Source organism: Apium graveolens, chromosome 1 (assembly GCF_009905375.1).
Source record: "Apium graveolens cultivar Ventura chromosome 1, ASM990537v1, whole genome shotgun sequence".
Classification (NCBI taxonomy): Eukaryota; Viridiplantae; Streptophyta; class Magnoliopsida; order Apiales; family Apiaceae; genus Apium; species Apium graveolens.
The window spans coordinates 3,201,394-3,227,923 of NC_133647.1; the positions used below are offsets into that span (position 1 = coordinate 3,201,394).

Genomic DNA, 26,530 nt, shown 5'->3' on the forward strand with positions numbered 1-26,530 from the left:
TGACTGAAAATACGCATTCAGTTACGCAATTCTTAATTGGGTAACAATAATACGCATTAATGTCGTTTGAATGTTTAAATAATTAGAAACACTACTGACAGTATAAAATTTGCCCACTTAAACTCTGCCTCAACTCAAATGTGCCTTCTTTTCAAGGAAAACAAACAAAACACAATAGCATTAATTGTAATAATGCCAACAAATACAAATAGAACTGCTTCTTTGATTCCTACTCAGCTATACATGGTCACAATATGAACAACTATTGTATGCAAGGAACACTACACCTCATATTCATCTGCTTCCTTCTCGCTTCAATTCTTTGGATTTCAAAATCAACACATTTTCCCTCCTTATTGGTCAAACTCGATTTCTCCTTAAAAGGTGTAACAGACTTATACCCCAAAACCCTGCAATGCAACTGCATAACTCCCATCTTATTCCCCAAACAGCTTCATCTTTTGAAGAAGTTCACCCAGTTCTTCCTCTTTAAATTTCGTAATGAGCCACTGTTATAACCAAAAATTAACTACTCTGGGCAAAAGCTGGTTACACGTACAGCAGGGGTTGCTACCTCAGTCACTGGAATGGTAATTGTTCACCTCTTCTAATACAAAAATATTTTCCACCCTGTAGGAATAAAATAAGCACAAGCAAAAACAGGAACATTATTTTATACAGGACATCAACCTTTGAAGCATCTCCAAAAGACTCTTAGTTCACTCTCGAAATACAATTGGCTCATAGTAATTCAAAAATACTCTTCATATCCGTCCCAAATTTTGTTATAATTATAAATAATTTGAATTCGCAAGAGTATAAAGGAAAAAAGAGGGTCTTTATTAATTTATCAAAGTATAATTTAGGAGTCGGAAGGAGATCTTTACAAGTGACTCTTTACGAGTAAGGAGAGAAGTGAGGCTTTTAAAAGTCATATGCTAAATGCAAAATGCCATTGCTGTAATATGGCACAAAAAAGTCATTTTTGCTGGTAAAATAGGACTTGCACGCATTCCAGTACTAGTTGCATTTTGCAATCAAGTAATTCCAAAATCACTAACTTTTTATCTAATTCTTCCTACTACCTTTGAAGCACACAAACTTGCCTTTCAGCCATAGTTTGATTAATGACTTGGCAATGATACATGTATCTATCATTCGTAGCAAATTTGGAATCATGCATTTATTCAACTGAAATGCAACCAAGTATAGTATCACAGCCGACTTGCTCTTAGTGATTTAGGGAAGCACTAAGAGCCATACCTACCGCTAAATGAAACTGCTTCTGTAGAACAGGGTGTTGAACATCACAAAAATGAATCCATCTTATGTCAATCTATATATATCTATAAAAGCATTTGGAAACTCGTGACAAGATTTAACAAAAATTAATTACAAGAATTCAGAACACTGACCTCTCCGAAAAGGCATGGTAATCACGTCCACAAAAGCGTTTTCCAGATAAAATGACGGCCTAATAACATCCACGATTTGACCTAGATGACTTAAATTTTTAAAGTGGACAATCTACAAAAGACGTTTTAAAAGTGCATTAAAATTAATATTTCAAATTTATTAAGGACCAGAAAACTTGCTTCACTATTGAAACATGATGGTGATATATTTAGGATGCAAATGTTCTACAGTTCAAGCAAGAGAAATCTTGTGAAAGTAAAGTCTTCCAAAAACAGAAAATCATTAGACGGGGATCTACCAAAAAAAAGATAAGGATTTACATGGAAACATCTTCATATACAAAAATTAACACGTATATTAACTTTAAAGTCGAGAAGCATATTGTTACACTAACCAGATGCAAACAAAATATAGAAGAAATTTTCTTATTTAACAAAATTATTATTATTATTTAACAACTGTGATCCGGAACTAAAGCAGAAATGCACGAAACCTCATGTAAATGTAAGGTAATTTTAAGCTAGACGTCCTAGATACTAGGTGTCTGGAATTTAGTGGTTATATTTTTTCCAGTCATTCCTCCGTAGAGGCAAAGTAAAATGCCTAACCAGACTAAACATAGATAAGTGACACCCCCATTTATTTGCTCTAGTTTACTACCATAAACATATTTAGAAATTAAAAAGGAAAATTTTAGTACGAAATCAATTTTGGTTCTAATTACAAACAAATAACAATATAAATGATGCTGTAAACTATAATTGCAGAAGTTGAGGTAGATGCTGGGGTCAGTGATGAGGTTGTCTCCGCTAACATTACAATATAACTTGTTTGCCACTTATTCTGACAACCTGACTTATATATACGTTCACTTGAGTTATGAGTGGGGAATACAACTTCATTTATCCTTCGACCTTGAAAATATTGAGGTTTAACTAACTAAGATTTAGGAGCCATGGCAAGAGTTGATATTTAACTAATTTAAGAATTTTAATTTAAAACCAATGGACAAACTACATATAACACTATGAAAATCTTTTCCAATTGTTCGCGACTTAGTGTGGCATCTGATCTGAGTTATATTATATAGAAGTTCACAAGAGTTATGAGTGGTGACTACAACTTCATTTATCTTTTGACCTTATTGAGGTTGAACTAATTAGGATTTAGGAGTCATGGCAAGAGTTGAGATTAAACTAATTTGATTAAGAAAATCTTTAACAAACCAATGGACAAACTATATATAACATTAAAGTAATGTGAGAGGATCAAAATTACAAGAAGCCTATTTACCATTTATTCTAGACTCTGATGTCAAGTAACTGCGGGGAACACATAACTTAGCAATTCTTTCCTCGGCATCAACATCATTAACAACACCTCGGCATCTCGGGAAGCCACAATAACAAGCAAGTTGTTCATCAATTGATAAGAATCTACAAAATAAGTTAAATAAATAGTTAAGATACATAATAAAAATAATGCAAAGCAGAGTATTCTACGAGAAAAACCTGTAATCATATGTCAGCTCCTCCCATTGCTTTATATCTCTTTTTGAAAATATAATTATGTGTTCATCACCATTAACAGTAATAACTCTTGAGTAACAATTCGGCTGCAATAATTGAAAAAATAAGTTCTTACAGAGAGGATGCAACCATTTAAGAGTAACAGAAACCCAGACATACTGGAACCACAATGGCGTTTGATGAGAAATTATGATCAGATGAATTTAGTGATATTGAACTTAAGTTTTTGGTTTACATTAAGAAAAATCATCTTTCACACTATAGTCAAGACCAGTAAAGGTAAAATATTCATATTGATGCAAAACTGAAATTAATGTCTTTTAATACCCAAATTTCTTTAGGTGGGGCCAGAAAAGAGTCCTGTAAAAGAAGATTCTGTACAGTAAGAGCAGTGGGTCTTATACATACTTCACATGAATGATTAATCAAATGTGCTATGCTTCCTGCCTTTGTTGCATCAATTACACGATCGTCATCAATACGGAACATATAAGTGCCAGCACCCTGCATGAATAAAGTTTCATTAAAGAGTCTTCAGAGTTGACTATTTCCTCTTTTCACGCAAGAAAGTTTAAGTATTCAACATCTGCCAGGTAAACCGTTATCTACTAGTATATACCTTCTCTTTGTACAAGCATGCATTAGATTGTGCATTCATAAGACTAATAGAAGTCCTACAAAGCATGTGCACTATCACAAATGCAACTCAGTCTTTAGAATAGCAATAACCTAATAAAGTCGCAACTTTTAGACATGATTACAGTAGGAATGGCATATCTACCGGTGGTTTTACTTGAAACTTTTACCTTTCTCGAGCCACAACAATAATTTAAAATCACTGAAAATATCACATTTGGTGTAGATGCAGGGATAGAAACAAATATTTGCAATACTGGACGCTGTTTTAATCATACTTACCACAAACGAATTGTATATTAAGTGTTCTCTTCTGTCAGCTATTGGAGCTCTGACAAGTTCACCAGTATACTCGATCACCTGCAGCAAAAGAATTCAGATAATCACCATCTTGCAAGTTAAATCAATGTACGAATAACTGTCATTTCAATATACCATGTCTCCTGCTATATGTTGTTGCTTGGCAAATATTCCATATCCATGTATTCCAGATTTTCCTGTCCAAATATTTTTCACAACACAAATTTAAAAAACCATAACTTTTTTTTGTAAATTGTAGGACAAAAAGTGCAGTGTCGAGACATCTTGCTGACCTGAGGTAAATATTTGAATTGTTAAACAGTCATAAATAGACAGTCAAACATTAGATATTGGCGGTGAAGTTCAATTAAATAGAATTAAAGTGTTAAAGCTGAGTACTCTACTGGAAGATTTTGTTCATAGAACATAAACAGATCTAACAGATTTGGACTACCTAACTGTTAAACATTACATGGCCATCGAAGCTTTGGCTTGGAGAAGAACACAACTACAACAAAGATGATTTAAAAACTAAGAAAACAGAACCAACATTTAAAATTTCAAAACAAAAGGAAACTCAGACAAAATACACCTTGTTCTAGACACATTATACACTGAGTCATGGTTATGAAGTCCACTTTTACACTGAGTCATGGTTATCAAGTCGACCAAGTCGCTGGAAATAAAAAAGTCGGAGAGCGACTTTAAGTTTTTTTGTCCATGGATTTTACCCGACCCGGCCCAAATAGTCAAAACAGAATTTTTTAAACCCAAGACTTATCCAATTCTTAATCTATATGTACATATCTATATATGTCAAAATAGAATTTCGTCCATGGATTTGTCCTCTATATGTACATGTTTTGTATAGATAGTCACGTACAGTTTTTAAAACGTTTTTAAGTCATATTTTCCCTTTTTGTTTCTTTTTTTCTATTTCATAAGTCATTACTTATTTACACACAGAAATGATTTTTAATCTTTTTTAATTTAAAACCCGAAATTTTGTCACTCTTTTACACAAAAAATGAGTATTTATTTGATTTTTAAGTTTTTAATTAATTTTATCAGGTTTAAAAATTTTAAAATTTATCCATTTAAATTATATTTTTTCTTCTTAACTTCAAACCAGTTACAATATTTTGTGTTTTAAATTTTGATGAACAAAAAAAACTATCCACTATCCACTGAATTGATAATAAAAAATAAGCACATCTATTTATACTACTGTATTAAAGACGAAACAATGAAAATTTGGTTGGTAGTCGATCTGGTCACCGTAATTATAGTTATATTTAAAATAAAAAACTCTTATAAATAAATAAATATTCATAATAGAATTATAATATGTCTAATGATTTTCGTTAAAACTGTAGTATCACTAACTTATACACCTATGTGTATATTAATAAGTATTATCAAGTCATATTATTAAAATTTCAAATAAATAAGTTTCATAACTTCAAATTTTTACTTGAAATTATATTCAAAAAAATTATGTAATATTAAAATTAATTTGTGCATCGCACGGGTTTTAGGCTAGTATTATATTATAAAAGAAAAACATTAAAAATTTGGTAGTCCGTCGATCGGTACTTGCTGAAATTACTTGATTACCCTTAATTATTATCCTTCTAATTGATCAGTTGGTTAGCTGGTCAATTCTATTTCTTATTGTAATTGATAATAAAATCAACTTACACTACCAATTTAATTATATTTCATACCAAACTCTATATCATTATAATTAATATTAAAGTCAAATTCTTCTACCAGTTTAAATTCTAATTGAGTTTTATATCCGGTCAATTCTATTTCTAATTATAATTGATATTAAAGTCAACTTCCTCTACCAATTTAAATTCTATTTCATATCAAACTCTATATCATTTTAATTGATATTAAAGTCAAATTCTAATTTATGTTGAGTTTTACATTATTCTAATTGATATTTCAGGCTAAAATAAATTTAAGCAAACCAAAAAGTAATTAGTTGAATTTGATTGATATGATGTGTCTCGAGCTAAAATAAACTAATAAATACTACTGATCCGGCTAAAAAAATTATACTATTAAATTATAATGGATGAAACCCTAAAAGTTCGGTAGTACCTTCGTTTTCTATTTCTCAGTAGGCCGGGCGTGGAGCACGTCGGTCGATACTTGCTAAAATTACTTATTTACCCCTACTTAATTATTTGAATTCTAATTAGTCATTTGGTCGGTCAGTTTAATTTTAATTGATATTAAAATCACCTTCCTCACCCAATTTAAATTCTATCTAATGTCAAACTCTATATCGTTATAATTGATATTAAAGTCAATTTCTTCTACCAGTTTAAATTCTATTTCATATTGAGTTCTAAATAATTCTAATTTGGTATATTTGCCTAAATATATTTAAGCAAACTAAATATAATTAGTTGAGTTTGCTTGATATAATGTGTTTTGAGTTAAGACAAAATAATAAATATTATTGATCCGACTAAAAAAATTATATTATTGACTTAGGATACACAAAATAATATATATTATTCATCCATGAAAAAATATATATTACAATTGATCCAAACTAACACAAAATTGAAATCAAAATATAATTCGGGCAACTAAAAAACAAAATCATATATAATAATTATCCGAACTAAAACAAAATTATCTTATAGTTCCGAACTTACGAAAATTATAATTAAAAAGAAAATAATTAGTTGGATTTGGACGGTGTAATGGGCCTCGGGCTAAGCATAATTCGTATTCAATAGATCTAGATTAAAAATTAACTTTTAATTAAAACATAATAATAACTTTTTTAAAAAACAATAATGATTTTTTAAAACAAATATGGAATTATTAATAAAACTATAACATTCAATCAGTAATATTGTCTTTTTCAAAGAACTCATATAGTTAATCGATTAAGTAATAACTCGCTAAAATTATATTTTTTCAAGTTCCTAACATAATAGATACAATGTATTTTACTCTCAATAAAATAGTAAACTCGCTATAATAATATTTTTTTCGGGTATCAATCCTATTACTTTAAATAGATTTAAATTTTCTAAAAAACTATGAACATATACGTATATTAATATAATTACCATGAAGTCATATCGTCTAAATCATCTAAAATTTTAAATAAACAAATTAAAAAATTCAATTCAATATAAATTTTTAAAAACTATAAAATATTAAAAAAAGATCCTTGCAATCCGTGCATCGCATGGGTTTTAACCTAGTTCAACGAATCTAATAGGTAGTTGAAAGAGAGAAAATAATCTAATATAATAAGATAAAATGCTTACCAAATGCTAATCTCTTTCGAAAGGTTTTCTTCATGTAGCTATATTTCTCAGCCATGGAAAAGATGGACCTGGAAGTATCGTACTGAGAAGAAACCACTTTAGTCAAGGATTCATGTTGGCTGAACCCATGAACCAAGTATGGCATGTTCTCTACATATAAACGCTTCTGAGATATTGTCCCACAAGCTTGAGGTTCTTTTCTCCCTCTCCGGCCCAGATAGTTATATGGCTCTACCAAAGTTAAAGAGATAATTTCAATATTGTTGACAATCAGAAACATTACTTTACAGGCCTTCTAGTAAGATCCATATAAAAGTCACACAGGTGAACATTTGATCCATATGTAATAACACTTGACAACGATGTAAACCAAAAAGGAAAAGAGTATGGACTGTGGGGTGGGGGGGAGGAGTCAGATCATCAAAGTTTACATCAACATCTACAGTTTATTATTTAAATCCTGCATACATTATGATTTCTACATTATTATTTAAATCCTACAACCGAGAAGAATTCAGAATTTTTTTTTTTGCGGAGATGTGGGGAGTATTTGATCAGAAAGGAAAGGAAAAAAAATTGACGAACAATTTCCTCATTTAAACCTTGAGGACATGGTTCGAGTTTGGGCGGGTGGTAAAGTTAGGCCCTTAACATTATTTGAGTCAGACATAATTACTGTGCCCTTGATTAAAGGAATTAAAAAAAAATTGTTAAATTTCAATTACGGAGAATTTGGTGGAGCTAATTGTGCATGGTGTCAGATACAAATCTGAAAAGAGACGATTGTCGAGAGTAATAATATCTTAGTATAACTACAAAACAGGTATGTATTGTCGGCAGTCATGTATTAGTTCTCAGTGTGTGTGGACTAGTGGGTCATCTCTCGAATATCACGTATTGTGGACTAGTGGGTCATCTCTCGAATATCACGTATTGATGTTTGGAAAGTGGATGATCTCTCAAATATTACGTAGTGGTGTACGCACACATGCGTAAGATTCTTTTTATATACAAATACTAGTAAACTGAAAAACATAATATAAAAAGAGAAATATAGATAGATTAAGAAGTATGTGTATGGAAATAGAAAATGAGAATAATTGAAACACAAACCAGTTCGGGCAGAGCCAGATGGATTAGTTGGAGGAATAAAATCCGATTGTTGACAAACATTTTGACTGATGTGATCTTTAACCACAGTACACTGATTTGAAGATGGCCTATGCCTCTTGCAATAGGAAAGCAAACGAACGCACTGGAACTGCTCATCATCCTCACCAGGAATGAGATGTAATCGGTCCTCATCTTCAAGCTATGTTCATACACAACAGTAAAAAACAAAAACATTATTCATTAAGTAATCAAGAAAATAGAACATTCATGACTCATCTTTATATACACAAAGAAGCATTGTAGGTAGGGAATAAATAATAACATTATTCATTATCATCCATTGCATCTAAACATCCATCAATTTCCAGATCATCATAACAACTACCTCAAGACAAAATCCAGCAGCCCGAGCACAAAGGGGATGATACGCTACATAACAACTGTTGTTTGAGCACTGTTATGACCAGAAACAAACATGTCAGTATGTGAACAGTATATATATATATATATATGCAGTTGATCAAATAGAAACTAAACTTAAAATAGAAACTAGAAACTAATCTAAGCCATTATATCAATCTAATCTAACGGTCCCCCTAAAAGCACAACACCCAACTAATCTGCATCCTCCCACACACAATCTCAGTTTTTCCCCTCGGTTTTTAATTTGATTTTTCCCGTCAAACGGTAAGTTTTTTTTAAATTCGACTTCACTGTATTTTTCTCCATCTCTCAACGATCGATTTGCATACATATGTGTTATATTTCGAACTAATTTAAAAAATAAAATCATTTGGTTTCTAGTTTCTGTTCTAAAATTGGTTTCTATTAGAGTAGCCCCCTATATATATATATATATGTATATATATATATGTAGAGAGAGAGAGGGAGGGAGGGAGAGAGAGACAGAGCAATTTGCAAATAAAAAGGATACAGGAAACAGAGATTCAACGCTGTTGTATTGCTGAGGGGGGACTGTATCGGTCAGAGTAATGTTTAGATTACTGAACACTAGTACTACACTGCTGCTGTTTAAAATATGGTACTGATTTTTTTAAGAGATGAACTAATAATGTTCCGAGACATTAGAATTTCTTCAAAAACACAAACAATTTATTTAATTCCTAAACATCACCTGATTAGCTTTCAATACAATTCAATGCCAAGTCTATACAAAATTACAGCAATCCGGATTCCATAATATAAAGAATTACAGTACTTCTTACATTAAGAAGAATTGAAAATTTCTAGCTAGATCCGAAGAATTCAGAGTTACCAATAGTCCAAAATCTAACATGTTTAAGAGGTACTGAAACCTAACACATTTAAGAGAAAATGAAATAACTTCTGTGAAAATTTGTCAAAGTAGAAAAAATAATATCAGAAAACTAAGAAATGTAGTCCTAGATTTTTCTTCAATTTTCTGATCCTTGTTCTTCTCTCTTTTCGACAGCATATTATTCCGGAGCACATTTAAAGTTAATTTTATTTAGTTAAATGGTAGGTGAAGGCTGTTGAAAATACATAACCACAAAAATACAATAATTGAGTACAATATTTACTACTTATAACTTGCCTGGATACAAGCTCCATGAGGAACCCCACAAATGCTACATAAAAGATTCCAACGATCCTACATGAATATGGATAAACAAAATTGTTGCCTCAACATTCGGACAGCAGATTATTTGACACATAATTTTTTAGCTATGTTATAAATTATTAAACAAACATCGACACATACCTTGTTGATTCTGTTTAGCCCATCAACGGGTTCCATTTTCTTGACGTCAACTAGGCAAGTTTCTGAAGAAAGGATATTTATCAATGACTGATCATATACTACTGCTTTAAAAAGTATTTTATGGTACCATCGGTTTAACAAGTTCAACTAATATAATCAGAACAAGGAGAACCTGGTATCCAAATGGCACATGCAAGATGAGCCCAACGCCCATCTGTTGTTTGCTTCATAGCTCCTCCTTCATAATGAAAAAATTGATAAAACTGTATAAACATGCTTCTACAAGGACTACAGAAGATAACAAATAACAACCATCAAAAATTTAAATACCTGTAAGAGGACAAAGGCAGCAAGGTGGGGGAAATTCAGGAGCCCCCACACGGCAAAGATTGCAATACCAAAGTCTGCCATCAACAGGTTCGCGCTCCCCATAACATCTGGTATGAACCTAATTACATAATACTACTGATGAAACAATTGAATTGACAAAAAAAAATAGGCATGCGGATAATAAATATTTGCAAATTTTAATTAAACCCAAAGCTTAATAAAAATATGCTAAAACATTTTTGATGCTTAAGATAAATTCTCCTTTCATAGCTAATTTTGACTTTGATATACGTGATTTCAAGTATCTTAAGCTGATGCGTTACACAAGCAATATAGCTCTATACAATAAATATATTTACTTAGCTCTCATATCCCCAGAACCTCATACTAATTTCTACGTTACACTGGCTTTTCATTTAACTTTGCAGGTACAGTAAAAAGGGTCAGAATATCAGGGCCCTCTTTAGTCTACCTTGCAATTCCATATGTTTTTCTCACTTTTCATTCTCAGAATTTCCATCGCTCAAGAATTTTTAGAATATTAAATATAGTCATTCCAAATCAGACCAGTAAACACTTTAAAATATAGAATACATAAAATTCTATAAAAAATATATATTTATCTTTGATCAGTCAGTTAATAAATACATGTACAATTTAACTTTTGACACAAACTTGCTACTCTTTTTGACTATATAAGATCATTAACATCAATTCTTCTCATATTAATCTAATAGAAATTACATTCCTTAAAAAGTCTGCACAATAGAATTATATGTAGGAGGGGTTAAATATCAAATTGGTCACTGAAGTGAAAGCGATAAATCACTTCCTTCACTGATCTTAACGGGGTATAATTTTGATCACTAAAGTCATATAAATATCAAATAGATAACTTCAAAAATGCGAATTATCTTCTGTTCAGTTTTACACATTTTTCTTCAACGCTACTATAATTAAATAAAAAATTATGAACTATAGTAATTTAGATAATATATATAGGTTTTAAAACTTTAATTTACTATTTATTTTTAATTAAGTAAGATAAATTAACTGTAAAATTTAAAATAAATAGTAAATAATTTTTTTTAAAATCTAGATATATTATCTAAAATACTCGAGTTCACAAACTTTTCATTTGGTTATAGTAGCGTTGAAGAAAAATGTGTAGAACTTAATAGAAGATAATATTTACTTTCTCGTCGCATTTTTGAAGTTATCTATTTGATATTTATATGACTTTAGTGATCAAAATTATACCCCGTTAAGATCAGTGAAGGAAGTGATATACGGTGTTTACTTCAGTGACTACTTTGATATTTAACCCTATATAGGAGGAACAACTCTAGGTCAGTGCCTCGCGAGGGTTAGCAATTTCCTAATTTAGAAAGTTTAACATAATTCAAACATTTGTAAGCTTGCTTTTATGTATAGCGCTTAGTAGCACACTGCATATAATAGTTAACATGGCATTGGCGATTGCCCGCAAAATATTACCTTAAATAATAGTTGAAGGCAAAGTACTCAACCTATATTTTGCGTCGATGTCTAAAAGTTGCCTAGATACACCTTAACAGCTACGATGTGCACAATGTGTTAATTTGTGCTCATTTAAGGTGGACTGACACTTTCTGTAACTATATCCTTACTGCTATACAAAAAGCATAATAAGCAGGTACAAAGAAGAGAAGAAACAATATTTTTCAATTAAAAATCTTTAATAAAAATGTCAGGGAGTTGGAGGTAAATATAATGTATCTACTTCAGGTTGACAGAGCGAATATTACGGCAAAAGTAAGTCACTTACCATCATCCTGCAACTATCGCATTGCAGAAACGGATTATTCTCGTACTCCTGAAAAAAACAGAAGAGTTTTAATTTTATAATTAAAATATGAAACATGTAGAAGTAAAGAGCTGTTGCACAACCCTGTAAATTTGAATTTCGAGGTAAGGAAAAGTTTGAAGACAATTTTAGGAAGAAATTATTCATTTTATTACTCGCACCTTCCCATCTGAACACAGTCAAACTCAAAAAAGCATTTTTGAGCATAAAAACTTTGTAAATATACTTGCTCAGCTCTCAATTCTACGTACACATGCAAAAATGGAATGAAAAACATGAACACTAAAACTAATGTGGTATAATAAGATAATAACTATTATACCTCATCCATATGGCAGACATTACATTTGTCGAGGTCTTTCCATGTGATTTGAATAGGTCTGTACCCAACCGGAAGGTCTTGACACCTTTTGGATGTCGATTTAAGAGACTCTGAGGGCAGCTTAGAAGTTGAAGAAAGCTGCACATATCACGTGACAAGTTCAAAGTTGAGAAGGCAAGAGATACCAAGTAATCAGGTAGAATGTGCACTCAAAATCACAGGAAATCTACAAACAATTGAGAAGAACCCCTCTCCTTAGACTAGTGGGTCAAAGAAGAATATACAACTCTACAACTATACAACTATATGATGGCCTATCAATAAAAAACTTTCTCTAACAAATTAAAATCTCAATATAAATGGACATGGTCTACGACAATTTGGAATTTCTTTGCATGTGGGGATAGAAGATAGGACCACTCTTATCGCTGGACATCGAAGGTTGCTTCATAACTAAAAAGAACTTATTGGTGAAAATCACATGTAAACCAAATTTGAGGCGAAGGATCATCATTTCCAGTGAGAGTGTAGCAATTAACAAATCAACATATTATGTGGTTTTCCCTTGAGCACATTTTATGACCTAGATAGTTTTCAAAAGAGATTCAGCCGACAACAAGAACAAATCAACCCAATGCATCTATAAAATCCTGTTTGGTCGCCTCATGCCTGTAACCAACTAGGTCAGTCTTAACTCCCTTAAAACATGAATAGTTACTATAAGTCACACTTCCAAGCTATCCTGGGTTACTTCAAAATCAGGGAACTTAGTTACACAGCGTACCTGTGTTCATTTCAAGTTGCATAGTTGGGAACTATTTTTAATCTCATTTATCTCATAGTTATGATCATTGTTCTCTTTCTTACTCGTTAATTTTATTTCTTTTTCATGGTTAACTACACAATTTCGATTTTTTTGTAAAATTTAATTCTTCAAATTGAATTCCTTGATTTCGTTTAATTAGATAGCCAAAATAATGTTTCCAAAGGTTTTGTTCATTTTAAATATAAAAGAAAATTGATCCTCTATAATAAATGTCTTATTTATCTATAAAATAGATTATGATTATTTTCAACTTATCTTTAAATTATTTCGTAATATATACATATTTTCAGACAAAGTTTTTAAATTATATATTTTCATTTTTTATATAATATTTTAATATATTCTAATTTTATTTTGGTATTAGTATGATTATTTTTATTACAAACTAAATTTGTAATAGTTTACAAAATCCAATTTTGTTATAATAGTTTGTAATAGATAAAAAATTACTAAATAGCCACTTCTAATATTTTTCTTCTTAATTTTCTTTTAGCATCTCTTGTAAAAGGTTATAATTAATGTTTTTATATATTTGTATCAATATATTTATTATTCTCATTAAAAACAAAATTATTTTGGGCTTCGGTCCCCTAGGCTATTTTATGAGGTTTTTATGTAATCCAGCATTGAATCAAGTAAAGTTCTGGACTTTCTCAAATTGAGTCTCGCTTCGTATAGGATGCGACTATCATCTTATCTCCCTTATGCAGTCAACAAACCCAGGAGCGGTGGTTCTTTTCCAGTTATTCTTATTTCTATCTTTTTAAAGTTTTGTATACCGCTTCAGGATCACGGGAATTCTATAACTGCCATATCTGAAGGACATGGTACTTTGTAGATTTGAGCACAAATAGGTGTGGGGAATGTCAAGCAAATACAAAGAGAGGGTTATGTCAAGCAAATGGAAACGGGGGGGGGGGGGGGGGGGACATTATAAAAACAATAACATAAAAGAAGATTGCCTTCATACCTGTATAAGTTTCACGATTTTAGGGTCAGAAAATCCAAACATGTCGGGACCAGGCTTATCAATCTTTTCCTGTTCTCCATAACCTTTTAAAGCATCCAAACAGACGTGCATCTTTCTTACTTCACTATAAATCTTATTCCAACAGGAAGATGAGGTTGGTCCTCCAAACTATAGAAAAAAGAGATACTGATGACAGAGTTTTATTTAATAAAATATAAATAGCCTCTTCACAGAAAATAACTGCAAGTATGCGTAACTAAGCCTTCTTGGAACAAAATAGGGACTGGGCTCCAGGTAGTAAGGTTCCCAATTATAATCCAGGTTCACAGGAGGGAAAATGGGATGAGAGTGGATACTGGTAGAGAAGATTCTTATCCAAACTCTTAAATTGATGATAACATAGAAACACTTTTAATCTTCCAACTAAATGGCGCATTAAAACAATAAAACTAAACCTATGACCTTGTCCTTAGTTATTGGCCACTACATTTTTTTTACTACAGGAAATTTTTCGATGTTACTCAGACTCTTCATTTTTCCTTCGAGTACCCGTGTCGAATACTCGACAGTCGGACATGAACACTTATTTTAAGCAAAAAACATGTATACTTTTGAAAATATTTCCGAGTCCGATACTTGGACACGTGTCCATGTCGTACACTTCTAGCCAAGTCTCAGTAACATAGAAATTTTCTCGTTTGGCGAATTGAATTGAATAGTATGGATATGAACTCATGCTGGTAGACCATTTACGAATTATCCCCCACTTAATTCGAAATTGTGTGCTGGTACAAATGCATATAATTACCAATTAATTTAGTAGACAAAATATATTTTCTAGGAGTTAACATATATTATATACTTATGTGACACTAATATCGGTAGCGTAGTTGATTTTCAAAGAAAGAAAATGTCCTCTCCATGCAATATTTTGCCTAAAACCTTATATTCTAGGCTGAAATAGTATGAATTCGTATGACTGGTATCTACCCATATATCGAGAGCTGTAACAAGCTTCTTGATCGTGAACTTAGCTGATACAAAGCTATATAATAGTACCCAATCTATTTTTTTGGGTGAAATGCTTGAATGAAGCTTGTGGTGTGTCCTTCGGTCCATTCAAGTGGTGAGCGAAGTGCTTCCGAAGCCTTTCAGAGATAGGGTTATTCTCTTTACAGAACCACGAGTGGAACGCTTTCATGGCTTTATGGTCGTCTTCCTCTTTTTCTTTCACTCTTCCTCTTTTTCTTTCACTGTGACTACTGGTATCTTTGAGCAACTTGGACCTGTCTTTCTTGTCCACCTATCTCTCTGGCCAAGTCCGTGTCTCTGGAAAAGCGTTTACTGACCACTCTGATAAGGGCGTATAGGTATAATAGGCGGAAGGGGATAAAAATAGAAGAAAGTTGAGTACCATCTACAGTGGCTATATATGTAGATTTCTATTGAATCACCATTTAGCGGGGCTACTAGGTAGGAATCACCATTTAGCGGGGCTACTAGGACTGGGGTCTCTCTCTTGGGCGGGGCATCAAGTACAGGTATCTTTACCGATTAACCAATTTCTAAACGCTAGAGTAGATTCTAAAGAGATACCACTTGCTCATGATTACCTTGAATGGGGATCTTTTGGCTCAACTTTATCCCAATTTTGTTGAAGGAGCAACTCCCTTTTCACCTTAAATTGGTCAAAATATTCAGACTTCCGTACTTTTTGTGGAGGATTAGATCCAGTAATTGGAGTAATTGGGGTCTATGGCTGACCGATATTGCACACCATCAGCTATTGCAATTCTTTTCCTGATAGCAGGTCATATGTATAGGACCAACTGGGGCAGTGGTCATGGCCTAAAAGACACTTTAGAAGCTCATAAAGGTTCATTTACGAGTCAGGACCATAAAGGCCTATATGGGATCCCAATAATATCATGAAATGTTCAATTATCTCTTAACCTAGCTATGTTAGGCTCTTTAACCATTATTGTAGCTCACCACATGTATTTTATGCCTCTTATCCGTATCTAATTACTGACTATGGTACACAACTGTCATTGTTTACACATCACATGTGGATCGGTGAATTTCTCATAGTTGGCGCAGCTGCGCATGCAACCATTTTTATGGTAAGAGACTATGATCCTACAACTCAATACAATGATCTATTAGATAGTGTCCTTAGGCATCGCGATGCAATTATATCACATCTCAACTGGGCATTTATATTTCTAGGCTTTCACATTTTTTGTTTGTTTATTCATAATGATACCATGAGCACTTTGAGGCGTCCTCAAGAAATGTTTTCGGATACCGCTATCCAATTACAACATGTCTTCGCTCAATGGATACAAAACACCCATGCTTTAGCACCCAGTGCAACGGCTCCAGGTGTAATAACAAGCACCAGTTTAACTTGAATCTTTATCCGTTTTACAATCATGATAACCATCAACATTTTAAAAAAAAATTCTTATTATGAGCCTTAGTTTTCCAGTTTTTAGATTTCATATACATCTCAACTTTATTTAAAAATATATTCATGAACTCGTCATATATTAAACATCTTACAGCATCCTTATCTTTAATCTCACTAATCTTTTTACTCAATTTTATACTGGTCTCTTCGTTAATCCCATCATGTAGCTGGAAATAAGCCAGTAAAAGACAACTAGAAATAAGTGGGGGTACGTAAACGAGGACGGATCACAATATTTTTGTACTGGTCAGCTTTGAGGTGTCGAGTAAGAATTGTTCTATCCCTTATGAAAGGGGCAATGGTGCCTTATTATTAGGGAAAGGGGAGTATTATCTGACACTTCGCTTGATTATTGGCCTATTCCGCTCGATTATTGTCCTATTACCCTTGATTATTGCGCTTTTTTCTTTAGGGTCGAGGACGGGATTAAGACGCATGACGATACCATGATTTAGGGCCAGAGAAGGGTTAAGATACATGGCAATACCCGCGTAAAACAAAACTTCAACTATTGATATAATTTTAGTTGGTGGAAAGAGTTAAGGGCCTCCAACAGCTATAAATAGAAGTTTCTTTAAGTCTCTATTAGGCACAAAGCAAAGGGTACTTAGTAGAAGAAAGTAAGTAGCCATGGATTCCAATGGAGGAATTGACAGACTTTCTATTATTTCAAATGAAATCGCACAAGTGGAGTCAGCAAAGCTCTACTGGGAGCACAAGCTAGCACTTTTCTGGGAGCATCTGCATGTTATCAATCCTGAGATGATAGCAGACGCTATGCAACAAATAAGGGACCACATTCGTGATCTGAAAGACCGGAGGAGGGTGCTGGTACAGGAGCAAAATACACTTATTGTGCAAGCTGCAATAAATCGTGCAAACAACGGGGGAGACTAGAGGAGTCCGTCGACTCTAGAAGGTTTAAATAAGTGTCTGTACACGCAAAGTAGTGTGTTTGTTTTCATGTATGATGTTATTTTCTTTATTTGGTGGAGATTTACGAATTCTTATGTTGTGTTTAGTTGTGGTTGGTCCATGTCTATTTAAGCTTTCCTATTGGATGTACTCTCATGTATAAAAACTTGTTTGTAGTGTGCTAGAATGAAGAATAATAAAAATCTGCTCTACTTTAGTTCATTCTATTTCCCTGTTATGTTTAGAAATTTTTTTTATTTCTGTTAATTTCTCACATATACAAGCTAAAATACAGCCAACGGGGTGGAAGTTGTGTGTTTACAGTAACTCTCATCTAATAGCATAGCAAAAAGCTTTCATGTCTCATAATCTTATCTTTAAAACTGTCGGCTTCGTTAAAGCGCAAGTAACGAGAAGTTTTTAAATAACAATATATCTGATATGAAAGATTTCAAGTAAGCACAATTAGCTGTAGAATAGACTCTGATCAGCTCTTCCTAACACAAAATAGCCCAGCTAAGAAGAAAACTCACAGTAAAGGCGGGAAATGGACCCTCCTATTATTATGTATGTGCACCCGGACACACCTCCTCTTAACAAAAAAAACAACTGCCCCGAACAGCTGGTTAAAGCAAACTCTATTAGGGTGAGTTAGCTTCCATGGCACCAAGCTCTTCTGGTCATGTTGATCCGCAAATGCTGGTAGAAAGGGATCCGATCAACTGACTCCGAACTGGTCCAGGAAGCATGAACTAAGTAAGAGTAGGTTTTTTTGAACAATTACTGTACAGAGGCCCAATTCCCTGAAGAGTTCACATAAAGTAAGCCCCAGCTTCCGGTATCATAGCATGGGGTCAACAACGTTTAATGGACTTCAGAGGTCAGCACTCTCGCATTTTATGCTCTTTCTTTTATCATTCGTACACATCTTATCTTTGTTTCCTGGGCCTGTAGTGAGTTACAGTCAGAGTTTGAAAAGGTCAAATCTTTGATGATGAATCATCTATTATTGAGTTGCGAAAGCATCTTTATAGGTATCCTGCATCTAAACCAAATTCTTTCTGGTTAAAGAATCTCTTTCTAGTTGCTCCGAGACCATTAAGAGATTCTCTAGAAGAAATACGGGGTTCTGCTTCTGGCAACGACATGCTATTGGGTGGTGATCCCGCTTATGGGGTCAAATCGAGCAAACGTAGTAGCGTTCAGTGCTCTACGATCAGAGTTCTATTCTACGGCTAATTGCGCTTACTTAAAACTTACATATCGGATCTTGTTATCTAAACACTTCTCGTTACTGTGCTTTAACGACACCAGCAGTTTTAAAAATAGGAATACAAGGCATAGAAGCTTTCTGCTATGCTATTAGATGAGAGATAGTGTAAACACACAACTTCCACCCTGTTGGCTGTAGTTTTAGCTTGTATATATGAGAAATTAACAATAATAGATTTTTTATGCACAAAACAGGGAAATACAGCGAACTAAAATATAGCAGATTTTTTTATTCTTTCTAGCACACTACGAGCAAGTTTTTATACATGAGAGTACATCCAATAGGAAAGATTACACACACATGGACCAACCACATAACTACACACAGCATAAGAATTTGTAAATCTCCACTAAACAAAGATAAAGAACACCATACATGAAAACAAACACACTACTTTGGGCCTACAGACACTTATTTAAATCTTCTAGAGTCGACAGACTCATCGAGTCTCCCCTACTGTTGGCATGATTTATCGCAACTTGCACAACAAGTGCTTGTTGCTCTTGTACCAGAGCCCTCCTCCGGTCTTCCAGACCACGAATGTGGTCCCTTATTTGTTGCATACCGTCTGGTGTCATCTCAGGATCGATAGTAGGCAAATGCTCCCGGGAAAGTGGTAGCCTGTGCTACCCGTGGGCTTTGCTGCCTCCACTTGTGCGATTTCATTTGAAATAATAGAAAGTTTGTCAATTCCTCCATTGAGATCCATGACTACTTACTTTCTTCTACTAAGTGTCATTTGCATTGTGCCTAATACAAACTGAAAAGAACTTCTATTTATAGGCATTGGAGCCCATTAACTCTTTCCACCAACTAAAATTATATCAATAGTTGAAGTTTTTTTTTTCGCGGATATCGCCATGCGTCTTAACCCTGTCCCCGGCCCTAAATCGTGGTATCTCCGCGCGTCTTAATCCTGTCCCCGACCCTAAAGAAAAGTAAAGAAAAGGGCGCAATTATCAAGCGTAATATATAAATAATCGAGCGGAATACGACAATAATCGAGCGAAGCGTCAGATAGTACTCCCCTTTCTCTAATAATAAGGCACCAATGCCTCTTTCATAAGAGATAGAACCATCTCTCACTCGACACCTTAAAGTTGACCAGTACAAAAACACTGTGATCCGTCCTCGTTTACGTACCCCCACTTGCTTCTAGTTGTCTTTTACTGGTTATTTCCAGCTACATGATGCGATAAAAGAAGACCAGTATAGAAATGGGTAAAAAAATTAGTGAGACGAAAGATAAGGACGTTGTAAGATGTTTAATGTATGACAAGTTTAATGAATATATTCCTACATAAAGTTGAGATGCATATGAAATCTAAAAAAGGAAAACTAAGGCTCATAATAAGAATTTTTTTTTAAATGTTAAAAGATGGTTATTATGAATGTAAAACGGATAGAAATTCAATTTATATGAATTACAGATTCAAATCAAAAGTTATACAAGGGAGTAATTACTGTAACACCTCTAACATTTGACACAAATTATAAGACATCAAAGAATGCCAGCAATATATGTTTGGAAACACTATCCATTATGGCACCTGAATCTTCACCAACCCTAGTGGTGCATTACTTTTTAACAATACTAAGTTTTGAATTTATGTGATACATAAAAAAAGTGCTACAACTTCACAAGATAATGTAAGGATTATATTTTTAGTATATAGGGTAGTTTACAATAAGATACCGCATCTGTCGACCCAGATGTCACCATTCAAGGCCCAACAAAGGATGCAATAAACAGCTTATCAGCTTACAGAAATGACTTAACTTTAAAACCAGGGGAGCAAGGCGTGACTTGAAACTAAATCCTTATTGGCAAAAGATTAGCTGGAATATATCCAACTGTAAACTACAACTCAACTAATAATAAGAAAGGGCACCCTGATCACTATGAACTCCAACTAAAATTAAATGGCAAAACACTCCTTAATATTAACTTCTTTTTCCATAGCATTCGTTTTATTAACAGATAAAAATTATAATTTATCTCTTATTTTCCAATCATTTGAGTGTTTCTTAATTTATCTATTTTTATTAAGAGAACCTTTTTTTTTCTCTACCATCTCCTGTGTTTCAATAAATCTTTTGGCACTCCCAATCACATCCATCCCAGGAGCATCCTCACAAGTACGCACTTTGTTGAACCTTTTTCCTTATGTTCATTTTCCAAAGGAGTATTTCTTTGGTTATGGTAGATTTTCATTCTTCACTCTCTTTTAAAGATCAGTGTAGTCTATTCATAATGGCCTCATATATACTTTCCTCGTTTCATTACATTAAGTAAAAAAAATAGACTGGCTTACAAACAAAAATTTCTGCCAACAAACATGTGCACTAAATCGTAATAGGCAATATCAATACAAATCAAAGATAAGATGAAGATAGTCTAAACTGATGTCCTGATGGCTCCAATAAAATCTGTGATGTTACCATCTTACATGTAAGAACTATTTTTGGACAAACCAAATGGTAGAATAACTAACATGCATTAAAGGATCCTGTCAAACAAATGCATAAGGACCTTTTTTTTTAATCATAGTGAACATCGAACGTGCTCTGAAAGAAAAAAAAAGTAAGAATAAATTAAATACAATTCAATAATTCAATCACAAAATACCTGCTCTCCTTCTTCGGATGTAACTCTAAACAGCGGCTTGTTCAACGCTATACTGTCTCGGACCACTTCCATCTTATAAGATATGCATTTATTTAAATCTGGAATACCACATTTAGGGAAGAAAACAAAATCCAATAATATTAAACTTAAGAATAGAAGCATAAGAATCCTTTGAAAAAAAAATGTACCCGATATTGATGGAAACTTTCTCACAGCGGTGTATCCTTCTGGACAAATATATTTACAGTCGTAGAAGCAATCTGAATCTTTGGCGTTCTTTCCTGTATCCATTAGTAGGAACAGTAACTTAAATAATGAAGCATCTTAGTTACAGAGTAATTGCTACAAAAATGATTATACCAGGGCATGTATTTGTCCCATCTACCAAATTATCAATGCTTAATTACTACTTTTGTCCCAACCAAGTAATTGGGTTATGCATTAAACTATTGTGAATAAGCTACCAGAGGAAGTTGCAAAACGAATACTTTGAAGAATAAGCCAAGCACGGAGTACAATCAAATTTAAGTTACAACAGGGAACGGAAGCGAACATGAAGAAGTTTTCATACTCATGCCACTAATTAGTTTAACGATTATTGTTGCAGAGGGAAATAATGTAATCATCTATAATCTTTATATGTAGGGTTAAAAGTAATAAATAGGTTTATTTTTAATAAAGCTCAATCGTTCATGGGCCTTAGTCCATGGGCATTGGTCCATTAGGTTGTGTATTAGGGATTGCTATTCCCAATTTATGTCATGTATTACTATTACCCACATATTAAATTAGATTTGATTACTGGAATTAATTACACTAAATAATCGAAATACGATTGAATATTGATTTAGGTCTTTTCCTAGGTTGCGACCCTTATCTTTTTTCCTTTCAGCTCGGAAATCCTTGGAATAGAGGGTGTTCTACGGTTCTCATGAACCTGAGTTCATTTTTTATTATTTTTATTCAATAATTACATCTTACAAGCTAAGTCGCCCTGCATTAAAATTGAGTACAGCGAAAAATGATTCTGAGTTCACAACAGGAAATATTACCGAGGCTCATTACTTTCAAACCCCCAATTTCGAATGGGCAACTTTTAAGGTTCTCTAAAACTTTATGGATCTCCTCTTCTCTTGACCCTTTATCGCCTAAATTAGAAATGCGTTCATCCTCTCCACTTGGACTTTCATAGTTAGTCGCGCAACTATTCCGTAGTGATAACATCCTACTTGGAAGCTTTTGGCTGCTAAGATACCTGATAAAACCGATCTGCAAGTTATTCATGGCAGATAATATAAGAAACAAAACAGCCAAAAAGAAATTAAGCTCAATCACCTAGTGCAGGGATGAATTACTGGAATTCAAGTAATCGCGTTTAATTTCAAGAACAATTTGTAAAGATATAGACAGAAAAGAATCGGCAAGAATTATTAGAGAGATGCATTTCAACGGTCTAAAGATAGTAATGCGGACGGATAATACATTATTTCGAGTGAGATGTTGTACATACAATAAAAAGTTCAAACATAATTTTCTAAACCTTGGGTAAAAGCTAAACAAACAAGAAGTGATAGTCAGTAAGTCATCGTTCACACAGAAAAAACATATAACTGGATCTCATTCGGTCCCTCCACTCCTGTATTACTCATGCACGTCAAAAACGTAACTGGCGGTAAAGTTCTAAACCAGCTAAGGCTTCATAACTGATACCTTAAGCAGAAGATAAGTGCGATAGATATGCCAAGTACAACTAAATAGAAAACACAATGCCGCGACAGCTTTAAAAAATCATAAGTGAAGGTGATATAACAGAATGAGGTAAACCACTACTAACATAATAAAAAATTTCCTCTATAAGGACAAGATGGTAATTTCATTTCATAAAAGTATTAATCATATATATATCTTTAACAAATATATGTTCACAAATGTTGCTACTATTAGGTTATATCTCCTACAATTTATTGAATACAATAAATATACAAAAATGCTCACATCTTTGCTTCCACCAGGCTCAGCACGAAATCTGACTTCTTACACTTCAGATGGAAATCAGAAAGAAGTCCTTTAAGAAATGGGATAACTTGTTTCTTGCTAAGCCTGAATGAAACAAGACAGAGGGACTTGCCGTCAGCACTAGATAACCAATATGACCTTACCCAGGATCACACAACCCAATGAAAATTTACTATGTTGGAAACAGACTCTATCCATACAGGTAGAAGTGCTAACCTAGCAAAATCATGGGTACAAAAGAACTGAACCAGAAATGATTTCTCTCCTGAAATTTTGTTTAACTCTTCAAGATTACTAGACGAAGATTCATCCAAAACAACTGCTGGCCACGTAGAATGCCCTGCATTTACAGATAATTTTAAGTGTACAAAGAAACACCTAGTGGGTTCATGGTCGGAGAAGAGAATAATCGTCAAAATCACTAGCTTAACGACTTGGAATTATGTTCTATTTTTTTCAGTTTTTTTTACTTACAACTACATGTATTTCCTACATAACTAGATCAAGAGCAAGAACGAATCAGTTTATAAACACGTTTTAGTAAGGTTACTAAAAATGACTGTAATATATAAGCTAGGAGGAATCAATGTACTTGTCTCATGCAATATATCGTCCACCTATTAATAGGATTAAAAATTTAGTAAGGCTCCCTTTAATGTGTATATTACACTATAAAAATTCATACTGTGGACAGAACTACAATAAAATTCCATAGGACTAGTCACAAATTAACCTACCAAAACTGGGCACCATTGTTACCTGTGTCCATTATATAGACCATAGAAAGCAAATATTATGCACGTAGACCTTGTCCATTATATACCTGTAACCTTGGCCCATATAATATCCCCAGGACTAGGATCAAGGTCACAACAGTCATCTAGGGTAGCAGCCAAATCAATTATCTCATCTACGTCACAGTTATTGGTATCTGGACATTGAACACCATAACTTAATTGTAGTTGGTGCATGTCTTGAGGAGAAACATAAAATGAGATTCTCTCATTTGACAGAATCAAGTGTTCTTCATCACCATCCTTGTATTTTATCTACAAGACAAAATATTACAAGATGTATTAGTAATCAATTACAATAATACATGTATGTGAACGAAGTGGGAGATACAAGAGGCGTTACATGATGTCGGTCAGTCGCTGGATCATACCCAACGATATGGCCATAGTACCAGTCATCATCCAAAGGCCAATGAACCTGTTCACAGAATAATTATATTAAAATTTAAAAACAGGTTAAAAACAAAGTGATAAGTAAAGGTACTTGCCTTGCATTTCAATCCGATGAATCTCTTATAGTCAGCATCAATTGCTAACCTGTGTCCACGAAATAAAGTTTAAATTTCAACTACATAATAACACAGAGTCCATATATCCAAATTAAAGTTGTAAAACTCGATTATGTTGATGACCGTTTTCTGAGTACTCGGACGAGTTAACCAATTTTAACAACACAGTCTGAAACTGATACAGTCCAATTTATTTATTTTTTTGCCAAAATACACTGTTTAATTTATGACTCCTAAATTCAAATTATAATAAAAGCTTAGTGTATAGCTCAGTACACTACACTACTCGGCAATATTATTAACATATTGCAAACAATGTTCTCTAAATCGCTGAGTTGGCCAAGTATCATACTAGTTTACAAGGTTTGATCTGATCCGAGTTGTATGGAATTGGTTAAAAATTCTATTTTCACATAACTAGGCAAGTTCTGAGTATTTGGAGTCAAACCCGATTATAAACTGTTCAAGTTTTTAGTATTAAATCATATTATATAACAAAAATCACATTACTTTTAACAATTGTACACAAAGTGCACTCAATGTTTGGAGAAAAATTACAATAATGATATCCAATTAGTTCTCCGGTTACTCATTTCCGAGTACTAATTTTCTGGAACTAAAACGAGTTAACCAATTTCCGACTTTAATAACCGTCATTACAAAACTCAAATTACGAATTTTCATTTGTAATCGAAAATTAGCCGAAGAAAAGGCATACCGAGTCCATTGCTTGCTTTCAAAATCATGACTACTCTTCATCATCTTATTCCGATGAGTTAGCGATCCTAAACCAACAACAACAGTTGAGTTGTTCTCCTTCTTGTGCTCATTCTGGTTATCTAATTGAATCATCTTAGCAGACCTGACTCTCTTTCTCTGACTTTTCCTCCTTAATTCGGAATTGCGATAATCGGCTGGATCGGATTCGGAGCATTTGCGAATCGTGTGGTGCTTAGGAGGAGGAGGAGGAGCTGTAGCATCATAGACCTCGCGGAGTGGAACGTACTTGAGTGGAGCTCCGGCGATTTCTTCCACGTCTTCCCCGTTCATCGTATTATCATTCAAATTCATATATACAGACCGAGAGAGGGATTGATCGGAGAGAGATTCAGGGAGAGAGAGACCTGTACACTCTAGGGTACAAGAAATGTTGATCCGTGGGTACTCTCGAATAAAGGGAAATTGTTAAAATTGACATTTTGTTGATCAAATATAATAGAAAAAATGACGTAATAATTACTTCTATTTAGAGTTTTCGTTACCCAAATAACATGTAAATGACCAAAAGTACCATTCTTGTGAGCCCATCTCAAATGGCGAAAAGTATCATTTTTTAAGAGTTAATTATGGACTAGGTCACTTACTCTGTCCAAATGTATCAAGTGAGTTACCAATAAAAAAACGGACTCAAATGAGTCACTCATTTGAAAATTTGTATCAAAATTATCATTCTATCGTTACTCAAAATTCATAAAAGTATTATATATTGAGTTTCGCACATTTTTTGTGAATGATATTACATCCAAATGAAAGGTTCCGATTTCTACTATTTTAAATAATATTGTTAGATTTTTAAAATTTTAT

General features: G+C 33.3%; 1 protein-coding gene across 5 annotated transcripts; it reads right to left on the reverse strand.

The window, feature by feature from the left end:
• On the reverse strand, positions 1 to 26,133 carry LOC141659641 (histone-lysine N-methyltransferase ATX2-like). 5 transcript variants are annotated; one of them, XR_012549856.1, is made up of 26 exons: positions 25,665 to 26,133; positions 24,926 to 24,974; positions 24,781 to 24,855; positions 24,467 to 24,692; positions 23,860 to 23,983; positions 23,623 to 23,727; positions 22,680 to 22,882; positions 21,816 to 21,908; positions 21,628 to 21,725; positions 14,338 to 14,505; positions 12,542 to 12,679; positions 12,181 to 12,228; positions 10,374 to 10,491; positions 10,216 to 10,281; positions 10,044 to 10,105; positions 9,876 to 9,932; positions 8,685 to 8,753; positions 8,300 to 8,498; positions 7,187 to 7,417; positions 4,017 to 4,078; positions 3,864 to 3,941; positions 3,273 to 3,449; positions 2,928 to 3,031; positions 2,710 to 2,852; positions 1,416 to 1,527; positions 1 to 630 (listed from the first exon to the last, which is right to left on the reverse strand). XR_012549856.1 is itself a non-coding variant. In XM_074466584.1 (26 exons), exons 1-26 carry the CDS (start codon positions 26,015 to 26,017, stop codon positions 608 to 610), a joined length of 3,069 nt encoding a protein of 1,022 aa, XP_074322685.1. In that variant the 5' UTR covers positions 26,018 to 26,133; the 3' UTR covers positions 1 to 607. The 5 variants fall into 5 exon arrangements, 3 of the variants coding, with proteins under 3 accessions (XP_074322685.1, XP_074322682.1, XP_074322696.1); XM_074466584.1 differs by having other exon boundaries at positions 1,416 to 1,496; positions 3,354 to 3,449; XM_074466581.1 differs by having other exon boundaries at positions 1,416 to 1,496.
• Between the last annotated feature and the right edge of the window lie 397 nt (positions 26,134 to 26,530).